Below are 26,361 nucleotides of genomic sequence, written 5' to 3'. Positions count from 1 at the left end.
GGATTTCAGGTATTTGTGGGTTGCTTTGGGCCCCGACCCGCACAAATGATGGTGGTTGTATTTTTGTAAGATTTGCTCTGAAAAGGGTTACAGTTTTACAATTTCAAAGGAAAATTGCAATATTTGTTCCTTGACGATGGATTTCATCAAACAAGTCAAACACAATCGGTGTGAAAATCCACACAGATAACTAACAGCAGGACTCTGTGGGATAGGGCTGTAATTTTAGTCTCAAGGTCATGGGAAGGCCTGAATTCACCATGACAGTGACAGTAATAGGAACGATAGAACATCAAGGTGTTTCATCTTCAGTTTTCTTGTTTTTACAGTGTCTAGTACCCGTGTCTGTATTTTCTGCAACACTGGATATATAGTATGTAGTCCTTGTCCTTGTAGTAAGGAGTTTGCTTTATTTGCTGCTACATGCATGTGGGAATCTGTAGAATCCAGTTGAGCATTAAAGATGTCTCTTTGTTATAGAGCTTTATTTTTTAAATTATTTTCTGTGCTTTCTGAAGTTATTTTTACGTATAACCATCAGATATATTTTTGGGAAATTTGCAAACAGTTTACCAGCTAGTTTCTTCACAGTTGCAATCCACATTTTCATTTGACAGACTCTCTGATGCGGGTCATTCTCACAGTTGGCAATATTATGAAACAGCATTTGTGCAGACAATGACTTGATGTAAAAAATACACTCTTGAAATTGCTGTTTTGTTTACTTCAAGAATAGATAGCTCTGTTTGTGTTTGGATGTAAACAGCCACGATATTAACAGATGCACACAATTTTCTAGCAAGTACAAACCAGCACAGGACAGCGGAATAGCAGTAACTATTTAAAGCTAACACTCTGTATATTTGCCCACACTTGCTTGCTGGATTTCTGGCCAGGTAAACATAACACACAGCTCCACCAGGCTTGGCATCATGATAAATATGAATAATATTGTCTACTACAACCTAAACCCACATTACATTGTTCCTCTAATAAATATGCAACAAACCAACTAATCTGTATCTGAAAAGGCAACCAATAAATGTTTCATCAGCAGCTTCCCCTTCAGAACAGTGAAAGCACATAAAATCTCATAAATTAGATCTCATAAATTAGGGTTAAACAAAACAAGGCAGACGTCAGTACCAATTTCTAGGAATCAGGCTTCAACATATATTCCAGTGTTTTAATAACACTGGTTTAACAACATGGATGCAGCAGCGGCATAATAATGCCTACTGAGGTAACTGATGTCTATTCAAGTGTCTAAAAATAAATAAAAGATCTATTTCTGGAATTATTAGGTTTACAGAATCTCAAGCATATTCACATTCAAATAAATTTAATGCATATTAAATTCTCTGAAAGTGACAAAATACAAATAGCTAGCAATATAAATATATTCCCACAGTAATTTCTTCCGAATCTTTATTACTCCTGGGACAGATGTTGCTTTACAATTTTTAGAGTTCACAACAATTTGAGCATTAAGACAATATAAGTCTAAAAGTGAAAGTAGGCAAAAGACTCACAGTGGCACAACACATGAAGACGATGATGAAGGTCCCGATGACACCTCCGATTCCAACCAGCCAGGTCATCCTGAGGAAAAGGATCACTCCGAAAATGTTCTGGATGCAGGGCATGTAGACGCCCATCAGGGTGCCAAGCTGAGGGGCCTGGATAAAGACGAGAAAAATACAATAGTCAAATTTCACTATTCAAATTGTTATAACTAATTTTTTGTGTTTTGTTAAACTTAAACTGTTGTCGTAATTTATGTTTTTGAATTTCAATAAGCCATCACTTGTCACAGGGTGCAGACTTGGCTCAGTGTCACTGCCAGATTGCTGTAAAACCGACTCCCCAGATGTGCATTATCAACAGAGATTTCTGCTACATTTTGGCAGGTATGACTCAGTGAAAATTGAGATAACACCAATGCATGCCGAGAAGCACAGCTTGAAAACCTGCTTTAGTTTAGATGTCTTGTCCATTTTTAGATATAGAAGCAAACAGCCCACATCATACTCATGTTAAAGAAAAATACACATTTATTAGTTGAACAGATGATTCCTACCAAATCCAAGTTTGTATTGTAAAGGAAGAAATTAAACTAAAACTTTGAACAAAACGTTTCTTAACAGTATCTTTTGGCGTGAGTGATTAATGTTGAGTCTGCTGCTGATGACCAATTAAATTACATTTTTTATTTGTTTGTTTTTTAATCAAAGTGGGGTGTAAATATATTACCAGTCGTGAAAAACTCTCTCTGTGTTTTCACTGACAGACTATTTCTAAAGACAAAAGCACAAGATAAAAGCAGACTTCTAGAAAACCAACCAGACACTAACTGATGAAACAGTAATCTGGCGTGAAAATAAATGACTAGAGTTGAATTGAACAGCTATTCTATATTTTTCACAGCCCTATATTTTTGTAACAACCTGTGCAGTCTTATTACATTGTATTTAGTGACAGATTGGGATGGTAACTGATATCTGAAGTATACCTGTAATTTTGCTTATTGTACTTGAAATTTTAAGTCAAGACATTCGCTTCCTTGTTTGTCACTTCAGTTAGACTTGCATTTGAAGGTCTAACATTAGTTTAACTTAGCAGTAAGTATAGAATAAATATTAATTTAACACCTCCCATTCCTACTTTTTGTAAGATGAGGTCAAGAAAGCTAATTTTGACTGAAAAAAACAAAGAAATGTTGTGATCAAATGGACGCCATGGCAACAATCTCCTGAGTGCCTGGGGGGCATTAAAGGATGGCTTTACCATTTTTGTTTTTTGTAATAGACTTGTTCAGTTTTACGGTACTGTTGCTGCACTTTTGTCCCTACTGTGGATCAGCGAATAAACAGAAAGATTCCCTGAACAGAACCAGAAGGATAAATCAAGGACAACATATTTAAGACCATTTCTGATATTTGGATACTAGAGATCCATTCTGTCTCAGTTTACTCACAGAAAGATTTTGTCCTTGATGTGATTGTGAGCATACACCTGTTTGTTTTGTGTGTTATATCATTTTGTCATCCTGAATGTGTATGTGCCTGCACATCTGTGATGGAGTATTTTAAATCAGAACAACAAATGCAATGACCTCGCATATAACAGTGAAATATTCATTTCCTGCTCAAGGACAGCTGGTCAAAGATGCGTAATTATCCCCATATACAGCCCTGACCCAGTTTACCAAGAGAAAGCATCGACCTCAGCTACACAGAAGAGAAAACACACAGACTGTTGCTTCTCTCTACTGGACAGAGAATAACAGAGAGGATAAACTGGCTGTTGTCCAAGTCAAAAATATGGTTGTCACCAAATGGCTAAAAAAAGAAGAGTGATTCTTGGTACTGTGTTAGCATCTCTGGAGATTATTGTGAAGAAGGATTGTTTATAAAATGAACAACAAAATGGACAACCTTGAGCATCCTCAGCACAAAACAGCAGTACAACAACAGAGTCTTTAGCCGGACGTTTCATCAGATTTGTTGTAATAATGGCCACAACAGGAAGTTCTTCCTACCCACATTCATAACCACCTACAATGACCCTGAGAAACTTAGATAGTTTCAGCTGTTTAACATTTTGTCAATTCAAAATTTAGCTTGAAATTGTGGCATTAAAAAATGAAAGAATAAAATGATAAAAATATGAGTTTAGAAAATGAACCCCCATTTTGTTCCCTTATGAGAAGCTAAATAACAAAAATTACTGCAGTTAATTTGACTGTTTAACTTTACAAATGGGACCCCACAGGCTACAAAGCAGCAACTACCTTATAGATAACATATTTTATTGAAGATTCTTTGTTTGTTTGTTTTTTGGCTTACTATGCAAAAAAACCAAAAAAACAATGGCAGTGTCATTTTGAGTAATTAGAATGTTTTGCTTTTATTAAAACAGGCTGATATTGTTAGGTTTCTTTTGCATTGTCTCGCATTGCATTGCTTAAGATTTAGGGACACAAAAGCTTGAATATCAGATTGTTGACCTTAACATTCTGCATTGGGATTTCCTACTGATCCAACATAATGGATATTAATAAATTATTCTGTTATAGCTAATGATTAATGTTGAAATATTTTAAGTTCATCTCAGAAGGTTTGTTGTGCATTTGGTGAAATGTGTCTCAGTTGTGCTCTCCTCCGGGTTACACTTTGACCTACTACCTCTTCTACAACTAAATCCTCCCAGCAGGGAGCATCTCAGCCTTCAGCCCCGCTGCACTTTAATCAAAGATACGGATCTTTGAGCGGCCTTCGCAGGCCGCTCAAAGGGAGCAGCTAATAACAAACCTCCTTCATCTCTGTCACATCCCTCGCCACATGACAATGATTTAAATAGTCTGCCTTTTGTCTGTTGTATGTAAATCTGAGTTTCGCTCAATGTGACTGTGTCCTTCAATGGAGGAGATGATTTTTCATCATCTTGACGTTAAGGGCTTTTTCTAACTCAATGAGCCCAGAATGGGCTTCCACTTGCACAGCTACATTTGTGTTATCAAAGCCATAATTACTTTTTGGAAAGTATTTTAACCTCCTGTACACCTGTACTAGGACTGCATGTTATTTTACAATACACACAAGGAGAATCAGTGTGACTGTCTGTTTGTATTAGTCATTATTTAGACCCCTGCAAAGAAGCTGAAAATAAGTTAAAGAGTATAAAAATCTAAATATGCCCAGTTATTTTAGGAATTCAGAAAATATAAACTGCCACAGTTTATATTCTTGCAAAGTTAACAGATTAAATTACATCTCTACTGTATAACATAAAAATATGTTTCAGGCAAAAATAATAATAATACCGTAATCTTTGTTGATTAATAGAACATAGAATAACACAAGGAAGCCCAAATTCTGTCTTTCTGTCTTACAAAACCTGACATAGTCACCTCTTTTAACCTCCAAACCCTTTTCTCTATCTCCCATTAGGAATGCTGTAATTAATATAACTGAATTTGCATTGGCAGGACCTTCAGGGACTCAGTGTGTACTCTACAACAGCAGTCAGGTGTTGCAAGCAGACAGGTACGCCTGCGGTAAGCACTATGCTTTTACATGCAAAACTGCTGCCACTGCACAAAGCAGGTTGAGGTCAGTTTGTAATAAAACAGGTAGGCCATTAAAGGAAAACCTGTGTGCATTTGGAAACTGTAGTATTCTCTGTTTTACTCTTTTGTTTATTTTTCCTTTATTTAACAAGGAAATCCCCACAGAGATCTCCAACTGTGCAGAAAAAAGCCTTCTTTTATAATACACTCATAAAAAGACTTCAAAAGAAGAGACTTAGGTATAATTTTACAGATTAAATGTTTTTGCTCTCACATAATTAACCAATGGAAAATACTGTATGTTTATGGGAGACATCACTCAACCAAAATTTTCTACAATCCTTTACAGTCTACAAAATGTCCCCTCCCCTGTCTGCTTCTTAACACAATGGGGAAGCTGAAACAAGCAGACCTTCTCTGTTCAGCTGCTATATGAAGTGCTCAACTGAGCGTTGAATTGTAATCAAGACATAACAATAGGCAGGTTCTGAAAAAACAGTGTTTGTGCTTGAAAATCCTGTTTGTTACATGAGACAAACTGATAATGAACAACTGGAATCCGAGAACCTGAACATGATGAAACACCTCTGCGTTCGATGATCAGAAACCCAAACACAAAAATTTAGTGAACTAATAGATGCAATAATGACTTTATATTGGGAAATAGCCTGAAACAGATGGAACACTTGTGCATTCACTGAATCATTGACCCTGTGGGAAGGAAAAAGGCTGGGCGCTTATTGAAATTCTCCCTTTTCTATTTTCGTTCAATTTGTGCATCATTAGCCTGTTTGTGGACAGGGAATGCAGCCGCAACCAGCGTCTGGTCTCATAGATGCTTACACACTCACACAGAATGAGTCTGTTTAATGGGCTTTGAGCCAGCAGAGTGATGAATTCCCAGGAGAAAGAGCCACCAAGAACAAAGAGAACAGGAACTGTTGCAGAGCTACAGGTAGGCCAGCGTGGCACCACTAAACTAGCAAGAAACAGCTGCCCACCGACCCCTTGGGACAAGGAAGCAGCCCGACGACTGAATGGCTCAGGTGTGCTTTACAAACAACGGGATTTTTTAATTCATCTACTTTAGAGTCACTGCCTCCTGCTGCTCCAACTACCACAAGTAGACGACCACAGATTTTTTATATCTGCACCTCACTGGGTCCACGGACTTGTGAGGTCATAAAGTTATTTTTAGACTTTATTCTTAACCTTGCATTAAAAGTTCCCTAAATTAAATGATTTGATTCTTTTTAAAAAAAAATTCTTTTTATTTATTAAAGATGTATTCAAAATGTTAGGGTAAGTGACAGATGTTTGTTTCCTCAAACATGAGGAAACATACGAAATCTGTTGTGGCCATTTATGCTAAATTTTTGTAGTTTGTTTCTTTATTGGAATTTTGGCTTTTTGGAACAGAAGGCCATGACAGAATCTCTGGAGCATCAAGTGACATACTGTATTGTAAATAGTCTGTCTCTTAAAATGTTACACACATGCTCATTATGCACATTTTAAAAAAGTGAGCCAACTCAGTTGCACATCCCTAGGATTGCAAATCTGATATTTTTTATTTCTAATAGCTGCACAGTATTTTCTGTTTTGTTAGTCTTGCACAGTATACTATTATTATTACTATTATCATTGTTATTGTTAATCTTGTTTTAAAACAAAATCATAGTTGCTCCTACAGAGCTGAGAAAAGCTGTGTCTCCACAGGAAAACCGTAATAGACTTCCTCCAAGGAATCATTTCAATCATATTAAAATGATTCCAATTTTAATATTTTCTTGTTAGAGGTACACTGAATTTAGGAGGTTTGCTGACAGGCCTAATTTTTGTGCAGGGTTGCATTATTGAATGCAATACGAGTACGCTCGTTTGATGTTTTCACATCTATTGCAGATCAGCGGGGTCGTTGCATTTGATGTTTAATTTACCAATTTCATAATACATCAAAGAAAACGCAACATGATTTTGTTTTGTCTCTCTACTTTAGCGGTGAGAGGAGGGGAGCGCATTTATTGTTTCATTACTTTCATTTCGGGCAGAAATAGAGGCATGAAGTGGAGCGCGAGCGGTGGGATGAGGTATGAGAGGAGCGGTGGGGGGTTTAACAAGCAAGAGGGAGGCAGGCTGGGAGCTTGTAACGCCATCTCCACGCTCTGCTGGCCAAACAGGAGCTGATAGGGCAAATGTGTTTCTGCTCAGGTGTGTTGAATTATTAAACAGACAGCAAGAAGAGAGGCCGGCAAACATCCGCCTCCATGACCGGCTGTGGATGAAACAGTCAATCTGTGGTTGGGTTGGTTTGTGTGAGCACAGATATGTAAAAGCCAACAGTCGTCTGTAAAACCACTTTTTGCCTCTGCGTATCGGAGCAAGAAAAAAAAAAAAAAGATAAGTACACGTGTTTCTAAAATACTCGAGATAAAAATAAAAAAGTCTTCACATATCTTCACGTCTTACTGGCAGCTCTGACTGGAGATTTCTTTGTGCACTCATCCACATGTTGTGCTGCTGCACCCGATTTTGAATCCAGGCTTTCTGAGATTCAGGTCAGCGTGAACACATGACAGAACAGAGAATAGGTGAATCTGAAAGGTACAGACGTTCTTCAACAAATAAGCACAGAATTAGTGAGTCAGTTATTGTCATCCAGACAGTCTGCCTTTAAAGCAGGCAGAAGAAGAACCGCCCTGTATTCTTAAAGATATTTTGTCTTTTAAATTGGGAGGTTTTTAATCAGGAATGGACAATATCATTCAGGATGACATGAGCATGATAGTAATGATAAACTCTAATGGAATTTTTTCTAAAATCTATGAAAAATTTAAATGACTGATTACTTTTGAAACCATTTCAGAAAAACATTAATGTTAATAAAAATATAACTGAATGTAATCAATTCTGTGTGCTGATAAAAAACTCAATTGCATTAGTTTTACTTATATTTCTACCACAATTGACAGTACTGATAAAATTTTTAACCAAATGACTGTGTTGAATTAACTTTTTATTATCACTTGTGCACTGATTAAGCAAAAGACTTGCAGTTCCAAATTCCCCAATAAAAGCATCAACTCACAGGGGCTTGATAAAAAAACACAACTGTTTCAGATTTTTATTTGTAATATTTTAAAACTATGTATAATTTTTCTGCCATTGCACAAAAACCCCACACTTTTGCAGGGTACTTTATTCTTTATTGTAATGAATAACACAAACTATCCACTAAGCTCAATCCTTTCCCTAAGACGGAGTGTCATATTAAAGACCAAGGACTTACTGAACTATTAAAAGACTGAAACAATATTTTCAGTCATTACAAGATGAGAGATTGAGTTCTTTTCTATGCATAACTTAAGTAATTAAACAGTCAATACAAAAATGATTAAAAAGACTAATAAATTATGAAGATGCATGAAGTCAGGTGGAAGAAAAAAGAAATCGACGCATAACAAAACCTTCGACTGAACCAGTTAGCTGAACAATACATGAGCTGTGAAATTTCTATTTAGCCCCGCTGTAATAAATAGCCTAAATTGACAAGAAGCGGGATTCATCCTTGGGAGGGCCACTGATGGGAATACCAATCTAGCACATCAGTCTAATGAGAGGGGCAGGATATGAGGGGGAGAGTTTAAGGGCAGAACTGAGAGTGGGATCATAAAACACACAGAAAGGAAACATTTACAGGAGGGAACATTAGGTTGTAAAAGCCTAAGAGGAAAAGTGCATTGACAATGATTCCCTATGAGTCTTGCCTGGAATATTCATCCAAAAAAGCAGTAAGCATCAAGTAATGAGGTACTGTATATCGTTTACTTTGCATTAGTATTAACTGACCTGGTCAATCTACTAATAAATTAAGGTCAGAATTTTGCACACTGCTATATAAAATTAAACAGAATGTGATGCATATACAGTAAATCCTTGTTCATGTTCATCCTAACAAGGAAGCTCCATTTAACTTGATAACTGAGACACTAAAAGGCCAACCTGGAAATCCTGGCATTTTCATCTTCACAGATAGAGATTTCCCACTTTGCAGCCATAATAGCTAAGTGGCAAGTTCTTTAGACATGTACAACAAAGAACAAGGACTAAAGGTCTTGTGTCAAGATCCGAAGAGACTAATTCTGCTTTATTCTCTAGCAAGATGCATGAATGTCTTCCTGAAACTCTCATTAGAGAAATGCAGTTTGCTTGAACGGTGGAATAAGAACTGGAGAAATTACATTTGTCACTGAATGTCATTTATGTTGCAAATGATACTGAGCAAGAGTCACATTTGTTTCTGAGATTATTTGCACAAAAGGTAAGTTGGCTAGAGTAATAGAAAAGCATTGCATTTTCTTAATGTTTTAAGGACTGCATAGTTTTAGGCAGTGCTTTAATACATGCATTAAATGCAACGCTCTCCATGTTACTTTAAGTATTTAGATTTCGCATGGGACACTTTTACCATCTGTGCTTTAACTGCACTGAACTGCGCAGTCTGTATGTATTATTAAGGGTGAATAAAGTATTTAGGGCCTTTATGTAAGAATAATAACTAATACATTCAACTACAATTGTAGCTCTACATTTTGTTTCATTTTTCAATTTTAGTACACTTTTGTGGGTTATTGAGTTCCTTTTGAGAACAAGTCAAAATGTCAGTGATGAATAGCAACAGCTTCGCTTATGATCAGATGGTTAGGCAACTGAAAAGGTAGTTTATTTAGGCAGCAACCTCTCATTGTTAAAATAAAATATCAAGTGATATAAAATTTAATTTTATACAAATAGATTTTTAAAAAATAAATAAATGTATTTACATTACTGATAAATGTTGCAAAACAGGGAAAATGCTTTTCCAAACCCTGCAATTTGATCATTTTCAAAGTGTTGACAGAGAACTTAAAGGTTTGTAGAATAATTTTTAAAATTGCATGTGTGCAAACTATGTTAACACACAGTTAGATTTGGCCTACTTGTGGCTCATATTTCGTACTGTATAAATTAACAGCTTTCGACGTTTAACAACAAAGTAAGATGTTCAGTCTGTTGAGTCACGAATGAAATACACATGAAGTAGACACATAATAGTTGTGACCGATGACTATATATAATGACATAATGGTTGTGAAAATATTTGTGGGAAATGTGGTGTGCAAGATTTCTGTTGCAGCCATCAGAAATCTTTCAGTTGGTTGCAAAATCTGACATACAATATATCTATTGGACTGAACAGTCGACATACAGCAAGTAGACGCTTCACGCATGTCGTTTTGATTTTATTTGTCCAGACTTCACAGATCACAATTCTTTAAGGGATCTTCTTGCATATCTACTGTATTATAATTGGCAATGAATTGATTAAACAGTCATCTAACTAGCACATATTGTTATGTAATAATTTCATAAATGCTGTTTTGTGAAGTTCTCGGAGGTTTGTTGAACATTGTTGAACATCTCACAAAGTAAATGTGTGACGTGTCAGTTTTCATTTCTGAAAGAAAATGTAATAAAAAATAAATAAAAAATTGTAATCGTGAGTAAAACTTAGTAAAATAGAAAAAAAATGGCTTTTGAAACTGAATATTGCATAAAGACATAATGATGATGATGTGGCTAAACACTTATTTTCATCCACCCAACTTTAATCAATACCAGGAAATGAAGCCATTCTTACTTGTGCGTTTTCAATCAGATCTCACACTTTCGTAGAAATATGAAAAATCTTTGTGTTTCTTTAAATGCAATTCTGCTGGAAACATTCCACATTGCCTATTGAATCATATGTTCATTGCACATTACATATGAGATTTAGGAGAAAAATCTGCTGGGGAATCAACTACAGTATGACCTGTGTGACCTCCAGCCTGCGCCGTCATGTCACACACCAACTAGTTCTTTAATCTTGGCTTTTCACACTGCGCCAAAGAAAGGCCGCTGCCTCGGCTTCCCTCTGCCTCGCTCACTCGAGGGTGCAATGATGAAGGAGATGGAGAATGAGGAGGGGTGAGCCGAGCGAGATAGAAAGAGGGAAGGTGACGGAGGAGAACGAGAGGAGTCGCTGTGTGAGTGATAAAGCGCCTCAGGCTGCCTTAATGAAAAGCCTCTCGTGGCGATGGAGAGATTGCCTCTGGAATGGGCTGCTGATGGGAGAAGCCGCAGCTTGGTTCAAAATGCAGACTAATTAATGTGTTGAAGGGGCTGAGGTGACAGGGGGGAGATTAGAGCTACTCACAGTGCAACCTGAGCTAAGGATAGCTGGACAAGTATGCTTTACATTCAGCATGAAGGGGTAAAACAACGTGGAATTTATAGGAAATAGCTTAAATGTTTCCACTATTACTGTTCACCTGCAACACTCTTACAATCAGATTATAAAAAAGCAGATGCACAGTGTGAAAGATTGTCCATCTAAAATGTAGGTTTAAACAAATGTTGTTTCTACGGACTTAACGTTAAACAGCTGCTACCATTAGCTCTTTTCCCCAGAGCATTTCATAAAGCAGAAATGTATCGTTAGTGCCTATAGCGCACTGTGTGGATTAGTTATATAAACTGAATATACTCACAGGAACAACAGCTCTTGAAAGTGCTTGAATACATAAAAGCAAAATTATGTGGATGGCTGGACACACCAGAAATAATACTGTAACATTTGTTTTATTGAATAAAAATACTGAATGAAATAGTGATATATTTTATGTTCGTTCAATGATGAAAACTTAGTTTGTTTATGATTAAATGTTCAAAATGTTAAAGAAATTTCCATATTTATGTATATGAGAATCACAGGGTCATAATTCATTAACAAAAAAAACTGGACTCTACTTTTAACATAATTTAATTCTAAACCTTTTTATTCAGTAATTTATCTTAAAATCTATTGCAGCTTTAGCACCCTTTATTTTTCTGCCATGTTTTTATTTTATTTCTATTAGTTGAAGTTGAGTTGGAAACAATGAATGAGATTATTCAAATATCCTTTTAATTAAATTTTAAAATATTTACATGTATAGCTATAGTGAAATAACGAACAAATCACACACAATCAATTTTTTTTCACATTAATTTTTATAATACAATCTTTTTAAAATAAAAATGACAAAGATAAACCAGAACATTATGTACATTTTACTGTGCTTAATGAAACTGCAATTTATAAATGCAGTTGAGGTGTTTAGGGACATCACTTTGAAAGCTAAGATTGTTACTTAACTGAAAGCATAAAAGTCAAAACTCATTTGAAGCTGTAGTTATAGTGTGAAGTTAATAGTGAAGTTATATTTTTAAGCCATAGGAGGAATGTAGGACTACATAGTTTATGTTTACAATAGTACTTGGAAAAAACAGGTTCCAGTCACATCTCTCGATAATACCAGTCATTGCATCAGAATAATCACTCATACCAGAATAATCACTCCTCTTCAGGTCTTAAGACACAGGGGAAATGTGTCTTGGTGCAATTGTTTGTAAAGGTGTGAATACATGAGACAACAATATTATTCAGGTGTGAGGGTAATTAAAACATAATTAAATAATGTTGCTGCAGTAAAAAAATATTAATAAACCATTCATGCCATCCACTGACTACACAAATATTCAGAAAAATGTTCAAGGTTTATTTTTGTTATCCCATTATACATCTGAGTAATCAGGATACCAACAATTTACTCCTGAGTTCAGTAGTCTGTAATAGTTATTTCACTCTTCCTGTGTTCTGCTGTATCTGCTGGACTCATCTGGAGGGAGTTTCTGATAATGCGGGAACTCCGATCTCCTGGGTCAACAACATTGATTTGCTCCAAGGTGAAAATGCTAAAATGAACACCTGTGTCAAAGTAAATCAAAGCCTCGGAACAGAAAGGAGGGGAAAAGTGACAGGAACAAACATGGGCAAAAGCAAAAAGTGAGAGAAAATCTCCAGCTGATTGGACACCTGGAATGACAGACGCGTCAAAGGTCATAAAAAAGCTGTCAACCTGTCACTGCTATGACTTTTCAATGCCTTAACGTCGTCTTACATCACATGAGCTGACTGAAGAAAGAAACTTCTGAAAGTCACTGTCTGCCCGTCTGCCCCAGTTATTTTTATATCCTTCATTATCTGCATTATCTTTTATCATTTCAGCTATGCAAAATAACAAGCTGCTGAGAGGCAAAAATTATAATTTCCCACAGGACTGATAATATTGCTGCACCTGTGTCAATCAAGTGCTAGGGAAATTTGTGAAAGTTGAACTCCATTCTACTGGCAACCGTCAACCGCCAGCAGCAGAAAATACCAAGGGAGGGTGTGAGAGAAACTAATAAGCTAGTGGCATTTAAGATGCAATTCAGTAACATAAACAGGGGATCTTTAATAACAGAGAATGATTGACCACACTTTTAGTGGATCTCCAGTAAAAATGTGAGTGTATTCCAAAAAGTAGTAGAAAACTGTTCTAATAGGGATTCATAACGACTACTTATTTGGAGAACAAATCTATATTTGGCAACCCATAATCACCATCCAGGAAAAAAAAAAAAAAAGATAACAGCCCTTTTTGACTGAGGAGGTAATTTTATTTATTGAGCACAATTAATAATATTACTGCTGCAAATTTAAATGCACTGGAAAGTGATGTATTGATGCCTACAAACTCATATCGAGTAAAGACGTAGATTGGTGTAAGTTGATTTTAGTAATTTGTTTTATGAGACATAATTTTTCATAACAAAAGCCTGGCCTTTTGTGCAGACAGCTTAAACTATCATTGAAATCGTATTATCTGTATTGCAGATAATAGCATCATTAGTCTATGCTTCATCACGGTGGCAATGCAGCGACATTTTATTTTATTGATAAGCTTCAGAATAAGCAATGAGCAACTGCAAGATGATTTTTTTTAAATGTGTCCAAGGTTAAAAAAGTAAATGGGAATGTCTTTTTAGTGCACATTCCTGCATCATAGTTTTCACTACATCACACTACAACGATTTCTAATTTTTACTGATTATGCATTACATGGCCATAACGTTCTGACCAGAGACAAATTCAGTGAAAAAACATTGATTTTCTCATTATCATGGCTCCCGGTAATGGACAGGATTTATTAGGGAGAAAGTGAACTCACTGCCCTTGAAATTAATGCGCTAGAAGGAGAAAAAAATGGTTAAAAGTAGGAACTTCAGAAACTCTGACAGTAGCCTTGTTAGGATCATTTGACAGCTCAGAAATTGCTCCAGCACTGGTGGAAAAAGGTCCAGAGGATGTGGTTCAGTATGCCCATAAACTGATCACAATAGAATCATAGCGAAGCAGTGAAGGGCAGCGTCTGCAAGGTCTCAAGTGACAACAGTGGCTAAATGAGGATCAAACCTTAATAGCACTGAATAGCAATAGATGAAGGTTATTTTTGGTCTCATAAGCGCAGCCTTTTAGTCTTCTTCTAGACTTAACTGTGGCCCAAGTCTACCGATTATCAGTGGATAATCGTCAGACCAGGATGTACTGAGCTAATGGGATCAGACAGTGTATTGAAAAACAAGCTTTTGCTACCCAGGTTAATGTTACTTGGGGGAAAAAAACATTCTTAGCCCATTATCAGAAATAAAGACACCTTTTTAGATGGAAGGTAAAAGGTCAAAAAAGATTAGAAGTCAAGTTACCTTATGATTGACTGGGAATCTTCACCACCAATGAACATGACCTTCAACAATGCTCATGTTGTTAGCACATGTCAAAGTAACATCCACAGGAATGACAGGACCCAAAGGTTCCAAGAAGAATATTGCCCAAAGTATCACACTGCCCCCACAGACTTGCATTCTTTTTCTTCTGCATCCCAGTGGCATGTGTTTACCAAATAAGTGATTATCTACATGATAGTAAACAATATGTGAATTATCAGATGAAGCTGCCTGGTGCTGTTGCTCCTTGGTCAAGTTCTGATACTCCTGTGCCCATAATTGCTATTTTCAGCATATGGCAATGCAGCCCCCAATACAACAAACTTCACATTTGGTTCACACACCTTTCTATCAAAACCCAAATTAATTTATCTAGCAACTTAAACTGCAGTTGTTAAATTTAACCACATGGCAACAGATGTTGCTATTGCAATCTATGGGGGCTCAACATCTAATCAGCCAAAAGATTAGTTACTGAAGGCCCAGTGACAGAGAAATGTTTTCTGATTTACTCAATACTAAAGGGAAATAGTTTTGATCTTATGACTGTTAGGATTGATGTTTAATCTCCACCACTTGCTGAATATCTGCAGTCTAAGATCACATTTACGGAGGGTACCTTGACGGGTTTCTTGCGCGCTGACTCTGCCTCGTTGTTCTCAGCCTCCTCGTGCTCCTTGCAGCCTTGGGGAAGGTTGGAGTAGTTGGCCAGGCTGCTGAGAAGAGATGACACCATAGGACTGGTGTCCATCTCCTCCTGTAGAGACACCAATACATGGATACCATTAGTTAGCAGTGGTGTGAAGATTCTATTAATCAATGGTATGTAACTGCTGACTTGATTGATTCCTGAGTCATCTTTCCAAGAGCAAGACAAAGAACTCACACCACGTTCCTTATTAGATCCAGAATCCCATTGAGAGCAGATTGTAAATACATTTGTGCAAGGCTGTGGTAAACTGCATTGTTTGGGCTCTTTCCTGTAGCAGTGTAAGAGTCACTTGTATTAACACAAGGTTCCCATATGCCCTTCACACAATAACTACCCTCATTAATAAATGTCAGGGGCCCTTTTCAAAAACTAAATAGTGAGAATGAGTAAACCCTGCATCCAAGATTCAATGCTGAACATGTGTATTACACTTTTGAGTGTAGGGGTGTGTCTGCACAGAGAAGATTTTACCTCAAACAAGGCCATGTTCTTGCCATCATATTGCTGGTTCTTCTCAGCGGCAGCTTCACTGCTGTTGATGAAGGGGCTGCTCTCTTTTGGGTTACTGTCACCTGAGAGAAGTAAGACATATACAAAATCCTTTTAGACTGTACTGCAATAGAACAGACAAAAAATGAGCTAACCTACAGGAAGGCTGATGAAAAGCCCGTTTCTTCAAGTTACATTAAGCCTTTTTCGGGGAAACTGTAACTTTCAAAATAACACATACTTTAAAGGAGATTACTTTTTTTTGTTTAAGTGTAGAAAGACACACATAAGGTTTAAAAGTACAGGATGTTAGCCAAGAAAGGACGGGAGGCTTGTCATCTCTGTCAGAGAGGCAAAGAAACAGAATGAAAGCTAATGGACTGTGCAATCGCAATATGTGCGGTGCTATATATCCCATATGTCCAAGACTAGAAAATCTCAATCCGCCTCATGCTACACTAAAAACAAGACTGTCCCTAATCTAAAAACGATTACCACTGAAACATCACAAGGAATCCTTTCCAGCTTCTTTGTCAACAAAACCCTGAGAGGACAAAGCAGTGATGTTATTTTGGGTGACAGCTAGCTTAAGGCATCAAGGCTCGATGTAGTAGCATCTGTCCACAACTTCCCATGCCTAAACCGAGAGCAGGTTTGAAAACAAAGCAAAAAAGTCTCAAAATTAAGCGACGGAAGGTTATAACTGGCTCCCTGTAATTAGTGGGTTGCCTATTTGAACCTTCGCTCTGTCGTTGGGGAAGACACTCCCCCCGCCTTGCTCACTGGTGGTGGTCAAAGGGCCCAGTGGCTCAGAATGTGCAGCAGCTTTGCTTCTGTCAGTCTGCCCCAGAGGCAGCTGTAGCATACCACCATCAGTGAATGTGTGTATGAATGGATGAATGACTGATTGTTGTGTAAAACGCAACAAATTTGATAAAGTGCTATGATGACATTTACCATTTGTGATTTTCAATCCATGATATCATAGACACAATCAATGGCCTTGATAACACCAGTTCTCCCACACTACTATATAACTCACCTGATGCTTAGTTGTTTCCTTTACAACCTTAGCTCTTGCTTTCATTTGTTAGTTACAGGTATTTATTGGTAGACTTAATTGAGGTAGATGTTTATTTTGCTGGAATTGCACAGGCTTTATTATCTCTTTAATTAGGCACCAATTTTAACACAGTAGGTACCTTTGTTTTGTATGTCACTGTGTGGCACTCATAGATGTAAAATGACTTGAAAGAGGTCAGCTCAGTTTCTGATGAATGTCAGATTATTTAAAAAACGAATAAAACAAAAGACTTGTAAATTTTCCTGGCATAAATTAATTTAATATTTATTTGGAAATGTTTGCCAAATCATTGTTTTCCAAAACAGATTGCTCATGTTCAAGCTTGTGTCAGGCTGCAGCTTATCCCAGCAGTCACACGTTTACAGGTGAGGTACAGCCAGGACAGATTTTCCATCACATAGTTACTGAACCTTTTTATTTCACAGCATAGTGCCCTCTGTTTGAAAGATTACATGTGGTACAACCAGCAGCAATTAATCAGAAATAATATTAAAATGCATAACAATCCTGGCACAATAGATGATCATTGTTAAAGCAATGATGTGAAACATTGGGCTGTTTGTTTTGGCGGGCAACCATAGCAGACCACTTTCAGAAAGTAGACTGCTGTGGTTGCAGATTACCGTTGTAAAATGGTGTAACTAGTATAATTGGTATAAGTAGTTATAAAGACTCCAATCTAACATACAATGGCAACAGAAGCTTGCATCCACATATACATTTTACTTATTGGTAACAAATTTGACAAATTTGATAAATTTGTTACCACAATTTCACACCTAAAAGAACTTTTAACAGTTCTTTTAGGTGTGAAATTATATTTCACCAAACACGTTTAGCTTAATCTAAAGGTAGATCTTCACCCATACTTAGTTAAATGTCCTTTAGCAGCTTCCAGAGAAAACACACACTTTCTGTAGTTACCAAGAAGCATCTAGTATGATCCTGGGATGTTCAACTATCCTTCTTAAAAGTTAATGTGATAACTTCCTGATCACATTAAACAGTGCACTAAGAAGAGATATTCTATATGGAGAAAAGAGGTACCAAAAAAACCCATTATTGAGAACGTACAGTACGGCTCTTCAAAACAAAATATTAACCAAACGCTTTAGCCCTAAAAATCAAAACTGACTTGTACTGTACCTCTTTTTTTTCTTTTTAAACACAATTTCAGACAAATTTTGCTTTCTCAGAATTTAAACAGAAAATGCACACATTTTTGCATGTGCTTCCAAATTAATTTATTTGACTTTTTACTTTTTGTTAAAGGAACATCATGTACATTGTATAAAAGTTAGAGTTAGACCAAAATGTAAAAGGAGAGAAAAAAAAAGTCAAATTTTCTTGGAGAACTTTCTTAACCATCTGGCCATATTAAAATACACTTTATATGGAACAGAAGAGAATCAAGCAGCTGTAAATAAACAGCAATAGGCCAGGTTGCAGATGCTGTCTAATGACACAGATGGTGTGTTAACAAGTTTATGCTTTTTAAAAAAAAAACTTTTAATAAAAATTTGATGAATAAATGAGGTTAGTGTTAATTTTAAGGTGGTTAACTATGAACATCATAAAATCTTTACCTGTATGAACTGAACTGCTAAGTATGAACTGTGACAACACTGAGCCCTGTCATCAATCAAACCTTCAGAAAGCACCACAGGTGCTGAGGATGAATAGAAATCTCATAAAAACTGCTGTATTACAACTAGTCTAAGTAGAATGTCTAAATACAGAAGCACTTTGTGCACCACAAATGACAAAGGTCTTGGTCGTGAAGGTTGCACAGTGTCAACTGTCTCATTTGCACCTTCCAGCATAACTTGAGGGAGACAGCAGATTGCTCTCCCTCTGGCTCTCGGTCTTGTCTTGGACTGAACACTGTGAGACTGAGTTATTTATAGCCAGGACGCTGCAGCCATGATGTCGGAGCAGCGCTAACAGACGGCATGCCGTTGTACAGAGACAACGCAATAGGGCCACTCAGACAAAGGGCACAGAGAAAAGGGGGCAGTGTTGAAGGATACTTCAAAGAGCGGAGAGGCGAGAGAATTAAAAAGGTGGCAGTGGGGTGAAGGAGGTGAAAGAGGAAGAATGCAGATGAAAAGCTGGAGGGACACACAGATAGATGGTGAGAGAGTGAGCTGGGAAAGGGAGAGCGATAAAGGCTTGGGATGAAATGGGGAGCCACAGAGGGACGGTAGAGCCACACTGCTGTCTGGCTGTAAAATGTAAACGCTCCTGCAACATTTAAGGTTGAGCTCACTCTGACCTGCAGATTAAAATAAACATGGCTGGTAAAAGGGAGACTAAAGTGTCCTGCCAAGGGCTGAGAAAGCATGTGGATTATTCCATTATTTTACCCTCCATTTCCATCATTTGTAAATCACATCTATAAATGGTGATGGATGGCTGGATGAATGGATGGATGGATGGATGGACGGACAGATGGATGGACGGACGGACGGATGGATGGACGGACGGATGGACGGACAGATGGACAAACGGATGGATAGATGGATGAATGGGGAAAAAATTGATTCCTTCTTTTTTGGGCAGTTCTGAGAATAGTTTTGCCCCAAAGCAACTTATCCCTTCTCAGTCTGATGGGATCTCTACAACAATGGCTCCTCGCTATCAAAGCCTCTATTTATGGTTGAAATTCAGAGCTTCACCACTCAATGAGTGTCTCTCTGTCTTCGGAAATCCATCATGAAATGACCAAAGTTTCACTTCAGAGATTTTTTTAATAGTTGGTGCTTAGTGCACAGAGGCTTAAGCAGAGCTTACTGTCATTCCATCAACAAAATGAAAGAATTTTCCTTTCTGGGATTGTGTGTGTGATCTACGTGCCCATCAATCTTTTATGTAAATATTATATCATCCCCAAAATAAGTCTTGAATTAGATTGTGTTTTATTAAGTTTTGTAATAATCAGTATTACTATCCATATTGTTACAGATAATTAAAGCTTTAGTTTTAAACTATCTTATTTCAGCTGCACGATTAAAAATCGCATTTGCAGAGGAATGTGCTTCTATCAGATGTAAATTTTCAAACCTTGACTTTTAAACCTGGAAATAATCCTGTGAGGTCTGCATGCAGTGGATGTCAACACTAACTCTGATTTATCATCTGGTTTTCAGTTGTTGAGTCCTTTTATGTCATCTTAAATCACAAGCAACTCAAATCATTCTAGAAGTCAACAGTAAAATGTTGCCTTCAAACACCCTGTGTTGCTTTCACTGCCATTATCAAATGTCTATTGCCAGTAACAGGCATTTTCCTTTTAGTAGATTTTTTCATAGAGCATTATCAAAATACTTGAAAAAAAAAGGCAGCCTGGAAAGCTGAAATAAGCTGTAATGTACTTGACACTATTGGCTAGCATTCTTAAATCAGCCAATCAAGGAGAACCATTCATTTACCTGGGCACCAACAGGCAGCTGCCCCCCACAGTAGAAATATTCACAATAGTGATTTTATTTGTACAGTATTTAATCCCAGACCATGGTTGAGCTTAGCTTGACCAGTCCATAAGGACTGTTTTAAAACCAGAGTGGCTCTTTAGGATGTTCTATCTTTTAGTTAGCAATCTAAGTACAAATTATTTTTAACGCAGACTTAAAATCAACTCAGTTTGAAACTGTTCTTTATTGGGAAGAGTCATTTTATAAATGTTGCCAAAGTTCATCATGTTGAACATTTACACAATTTTGAAAGGTTTAGCCAACACCTGTGTGTGACGCAGCTTTTTGACCTTCTACTTATTTATACATAAAGAAAAGAAAGAAGGATTTAAGATCATCAAATTGTGATCCAAGTTAGTACCTTCAGGTAATAAAATAACTATACACTAACACAATATGTGATAACTACCTGAATAACTTCAACTAAGTGGGTAAAACCTTTATCTTTTGAACACATAAAGCCTTGAAAAACATTAATATTCTTTGAACTTTTTCACATTTTGTTGCACTACAACCATAAATTTTTATGCATTTTATTTTGTTATTATATAAGTGATTTGCAGTGTTCATGAAGGTCAAAAAGTTACATTTTAACCTGCCACTCTTCCATAAAGGATTGAAGTTTTATGGAGTGCATGATTCATGCTGACAGATTCTTATTCCTGAACGGGATTTCTGCAGCTCCTCTGGAGTAAGTGGTTTCAGAGTAAACAGGGTAGAATCCATATTCCACATTCTCCTCTCTGCCCTCTCCATTTACACTAATACACATTCAAAAAAGTTCAAGGAATAGCACTTTAAATGTTTTAGTGTGAAGTAAAATGTCAGGGGAAACAGGTGAAGGCCTGTTTTGCAACTCAAACTGCAAAACAGACAAAAAGGAGCTATGTAGAATAATTTGGTGAGAACTATTTGACTTTGCTTTATTGATCGTTCCTATGAAGTGGTGAGGTGGCGACACTCACAGCTTTTGCTGTCTCACCCTGCCTGCACTGTGTCACACACTCGTTGTCTCTGAGAACTGACCCCAAGAGGATGAGCCGAAGAACGTGATGCTTATTCTTGAGGAGCTGACTCAACACAAGCACTGGGGCCACTTGTTGGTTTGGCACATGCATTCAAACAAGTGCGTGTGTATGTGTCGGTGCACGTGCGTGTGATTGGCTCACACCTCGTTAACTGTGCTGTACAGCAGCAGAGGAGCGTCTGCGGCCAATTAATCTCAGCCTGGGAACAAGCGGCTGGATTTCAGCTATCTTGTATGAAAACATACACTACGGCTGTGCTGCTGAAAATAGTAAGAGTTTGTATCCAAAATGTATTCATAGATACTTCATGTGTGAAATTGCACACACAACATCCCTTTTCACAGTGTAGTGAGTTTACACTACTTTAAGTGACAGTAGAATTTAAAAGGAAAATAAATTATTGAAACCAAGAAGAAGTTGGATTTTCTGGCGATGTTTCCCTCCAGTGTTTTGTGTGACAGCAGCAAATCCATGTAGATCAGGATTTCACTCACTAATTCAGCTGTCTCTTCATCGTTCAACTACATTAATTCAAGTCTGGCATTCGAAAGTAAATGCCTCTTTGTCAACTGGAAGAACAAGGAATGCAACACTCTTACCAAAGGACAATTTGGAGAGATCAATTAACCTAACTGTAATGCTTTTGGACTGCAGTAGCAGGGAAAACATTCAAACTCCATGCAGAAAAATCCCAAGTTGGGATTTGAACCTGGAACCTTCTTACTGAAAGGCAGACCCCTAGTGAAAAATTATACACAAAATGTATGAAAGTGAAGTGGTAGTTAGGATGGGGTGCTCATGTGGGATAGGTATGCCTTAACAGGTGGATTTTGAGATCAATCTTGCATGTGGTTTGAGATGAAACTTCTCTCAACATCACTCCTACTTTTCCCTACGCAACATTCCCCATTTATTTATAATGATGTAGGGGAGGTTTTATTTCCTGAACATTTCATTCACATGTGATTTACCTTTTTAGCACAGACATAATGCACAGAAGAAATAAATAGCAGGAGGGTACAGTTACATGACTACATCAGCCCACACACTGTCATAAGCAGATATGCTATGCTCTGCTCTCCTTCCATCGATTGTTGCTCCAGCTGCAAATCAGACACAGCCGCCTTGTTTTAATGCGATTTCACTCACTCTGTTTTCTCTCTAACTTTTTCTCTATTCATTTCTCTTCGTTTTGCCTTGTGTTGTGCTCTCTTATTTACAGTTTTTATGTCAACAACGTAAGTATGAATATCTACATGAAACCACCCAGTTTTGTGTGTGTGCTGTGGGGCCGAACCTGTATGCTAACCAGTATTCAGTCGAGCGCTTCAGGTGCAGAATGAATTTAATGCAGCATTGCCTCACAGGGTATGACTTTGACACAGACCCTTCTCTGCAGCTCTTAATTTCCAGCGAGGTCCTCTTTCCTGATTGGGTTTTAAACTGGTGGCATCCGATAGGCTGAGAGCCAATAGACGGACGGGGATTTCTATTACCATGTCTTAGCATGTTGACTCTCCCTGCTCTGAATGTTAGTGATTGGTGTCTCTGAATTAAGTTTCTCAAAATCATGATAAAGAATGTTTTAGAAATGCCAAAAACAATGATTGTTAAAAAATATATTTGGGGAAAAAAATTGACTCCAGCTCAGATTCTCACATCTTTCTATATCCTACAAACACTGTAAGACCAACACAAAACAATCACTTTTGCTGATAATTGTCATTATTAAACAAATTGGGGTAAGCCATAATTAGAATGAGCTGGACAAGATTTCATTAGTGTTAGACATTGGAGCTGGTATCTCACGGTACATTAGCTGCAATACTTTTAGAGGCAGTAAACTCTCCTAGTGGATGGTTCTGAGTTGATTATTCAACTTAAGAGGTTAGAAACTGTGAAAATCTTCACAATAAATAAACTAGGATGTCTTGTAAAATGTCCTCCCTACACACATTCCCACTTTCTGCTTTAAAATTCACTCTAGTCATTGCTTGTTCCTCTCCTCCAACAACTGTGTGCTGTAGAGTGTTTAAACTTTCAATCGAAGAACCTGTGTCTGTTCACCTGTCCATGGACATTAACTTAGAAAGAAAAGTGACAGGCAGGCGGCGGGCCGCCTGGCGTGAGGTGCAGCTAATGTGTAGCCATGTAAAGCCAGCCACAGTGAGCCCCGGTGGAGCCTGGCTATCAGACTTCCTCAGGTTGTAGGCTAGCTTTGGGAGAACACTTTGTGCCCTGTCAGTCAGCTGCACGCCTCCTGCATGCATACGACCGCCTGCGGGAGCGACTTCAGCTAGCTGCTGTAATTGGTGAGCCACAGAGCTGCGGGGATGAAGGAAATAGATGAAAAAAAGAAGGAATTGCGTGGGAAGAGAAGAGAGAGTGAAAGCGGCATGGAGGAAAAAGAATAGAGTGCTAGGGAGAGTGATTGAGAATTGGGTTTGGGGAGGATTATGCCTGGTGGGGTAATTGGTTGAGGAGCAAAGGTTCCTCACACCTGCTATCTTTGACTTTTTTAGCAACCAATGCAACGAATTGAAGTAGGATGAACACAGTAAGAAAATGGTTGATGGCATGGTGGGGGAATCAAGATCCCATGTAAGACACTGATGTGTTTTAATAAGGTCGTGGTTGTGTTTTTTTTCCCCAACATTAGCAGAATATTAACAAGGATTTGCGCACATTTGTAATGGAAGTGCTGCTGAAAGTCACATTTATATTATGTTCTGGATAGCGGTGGACTCTAAATGAGAGACGATATGAAGGTGTCCTGGATGAGTTGGCAAGTTAGGCATCCAACCACCAGCATGTGAACCAGATGGTAGAGTTGTTTAAAGTGATTAAACGGGGACGTGTGACTGATCGTCATTTCACCAGGTCTGTAATGTTCTTGTTAGTCAATGGTAGAGGTCAGAATCAAAGGACAAATGATTACATTTTGTCTGTCCAATCTGTACTGCCACTCCCCTGCATGTGGTCATATTCTGCCTCCATACATATCCTAAACTTCCAAGTAAGACGGGAGACAATTTTTCCAAAAGCCCAGAAGAGAACACAGGAAGGGCACGTCCTCTCCGGCTCACCTCTCTCAGCACTTTCCCTCATTTATTTCACTGCCCGATCTTCACCCCACAGGTGTGACATCACATTCCCTGTGGTCGACTCACTTCCACACGTCTACACCTTCTACTTCCCACTTCTGTATTCTGTGGACTTCCTCTCACCTCTCAATTCCAGCCATAAATAGGTATTTTACTCCAAGAAATTTAAAAGCCAACACACAATGCTGTGGATAAATACAGATGAAACTAAATATGTGCATAAACTCAATAAAAAATGTATTGATGACAGTCTGTAATTCATTAATTGCATTTCAATCAAAAACTATCAACAAAATAAGCAACATTTTAAATTTAAAACCTCTTTTTGCTGGTGAATTATTGAATAAATAGAGATATGAGCTCAATAACAAATATACTTATTGTTTTAAATCTCTTATTTAGGCCATTCAACCATCAGATTGGTGCAAGGTGCTATTACACCATCCAAGTGTTTTCAGGAACCTCTGGTCAGTCATATAACTTCTGACATCAGCATTGGGGATGTCTGTGCTTGATGCAACATGTTTAGCACTGAGATGCTACTTTAGGCTTAAATAGCTTTTGTGATGGACTAACTCTTTTTTGCACAACCTGCACACAGGTTGTGCAAAAAACCTGTGATTTTTTGTTTATATTGTCACACAAAAAAGTAGCGTGTTTAACATGTTTTTTAAAATAGATCCACAGTTGTGCCTCTACTGAACTCAAATTAGCCTATCATAAGCCTCCAAAGCCATGACATCATCACCTGGGGTTTCCCACATTGTTTAAAATCAAATACAAATAATTGTGTTAATTCTATGAGGGGGCGAGTTTGTTGAGTTAACAATTTATCAATTAATACTTTTAATTTTTTTGACCACTGTTAGAAAACAATCTGCAAAACTTTGGTGTTTTCTTTGATGTAGCACAGAGATATTTAGAAATGCACAAAAGTAGAAAAAAAAGTTTCTTAGACTTTGACTTTTGCACAAAAGTTTCCAGTTCAGTTCTGAGTTGTTTGCTTCTTTGCATGATATTTTAATGCCTTTGTGGGCTTTCTAAATGTATTTTGCCCTCCTTGCACTTGCTAAAAAAATCATGTTTAATTAGCTAGTCTGGATGTGACTACAAGCATGCATGGCTCATGTGTTAATGTGATTTACGAGATACTTTTGCAGGGTGTGCTTTTGTCCAATACACTGGTGATTCTAACATCCCAACATAATTTCAAAGGCTTTTCACTCTTTTGCTTATGGCTGACTTAAGGCTTACTGGTTAATAAAATTGAAATCTTTGGTTGATCCCTGCTGGAAAACATAAACCCTGCAGACAGTTTTGTGGTTCTGCTGGACTTTAAACCTTGCTCTTCTAACCCCATTAAAAACCAAACAATGCAGCACTCAGGAGTATGTAAGCTGCTGTCTTCCAGTATTCAGACCAACTGGCGAGGTTGCAGCTAAACACTCTCCTGCAGACTGCAATTAAAACTTCAGTGCTGATGTGCCAGGCAACTGCACGACATCTTACTGCTTCATAATGAAAAGAGGCAGATTATGTAACACAGACCAAAATGACATCAGTGACGCACTCCACCATCCATTCTAGAAGTCACAGCCCAGCCTGCACGGTGAGGATAAATCTACGTCAAACTCATTTGCAAGGAACTAAAAGCAAAAACATCAGCTATAGTACATCATTAAAAAGCAACAACACCAACAGCCAGTTGTGTCAAAGTGCTGTTCAGGC

The 26,361-nt window shown here is 37.6% G+C and overlaps 1 protein-coding gene across 3 annotated transcripts in view; it reads right to left on the bottom strand.

Moving 5' to 3' along the window:
• slc12a5a (solute carrier family 12 member 5a) overlaps nt 1-26,361 on the bottom strand; it is a 151,934-nt gene that overhangs the window by 33,401 nt on the left and 92,172 nt on the right. For all 3 annotated transcript variants that reach the window (XM_028002909.1, XM_028002910.1, XM_028002911.1), the window contains exons 2-4: nt 15,927-16,027; nt 15,363-15,500; nt 1,533-1,679 (exon numbers count right to left, since the gene is read on the bottom strand). In XM_028002909.1, coding sequence (XP_027858710.1) covers nt 1,533-1,679; nt 15,363-15,500; nt 15,927-16,027 — 386 coding nt within the window. The remainder of the gene's footprint in view (nt 1-1,532; nt 1,680-15,362; nt 15,501-15,926; nt 16,028-26,361) is intronic.

The sequence above is a fragment of the Xiphophorus couchianus genome, chromosome 20, assembly GCF_001444195.1.
Source record: "Xiphophorus couchianus chromosome 20, X_couchianus-1.0, whole genome shotgun sequence".
Taxonomy (NCBI): Eukaryota; Metazoa; Chordata; class Actinopteri; order Cyprinodontiformes; family Poeciliidae; genus Xiphophorus; species Xiphophorus couchianus.
This window is presented reverse-complemented; position numbering and strand designations above follow the sequence as displayed.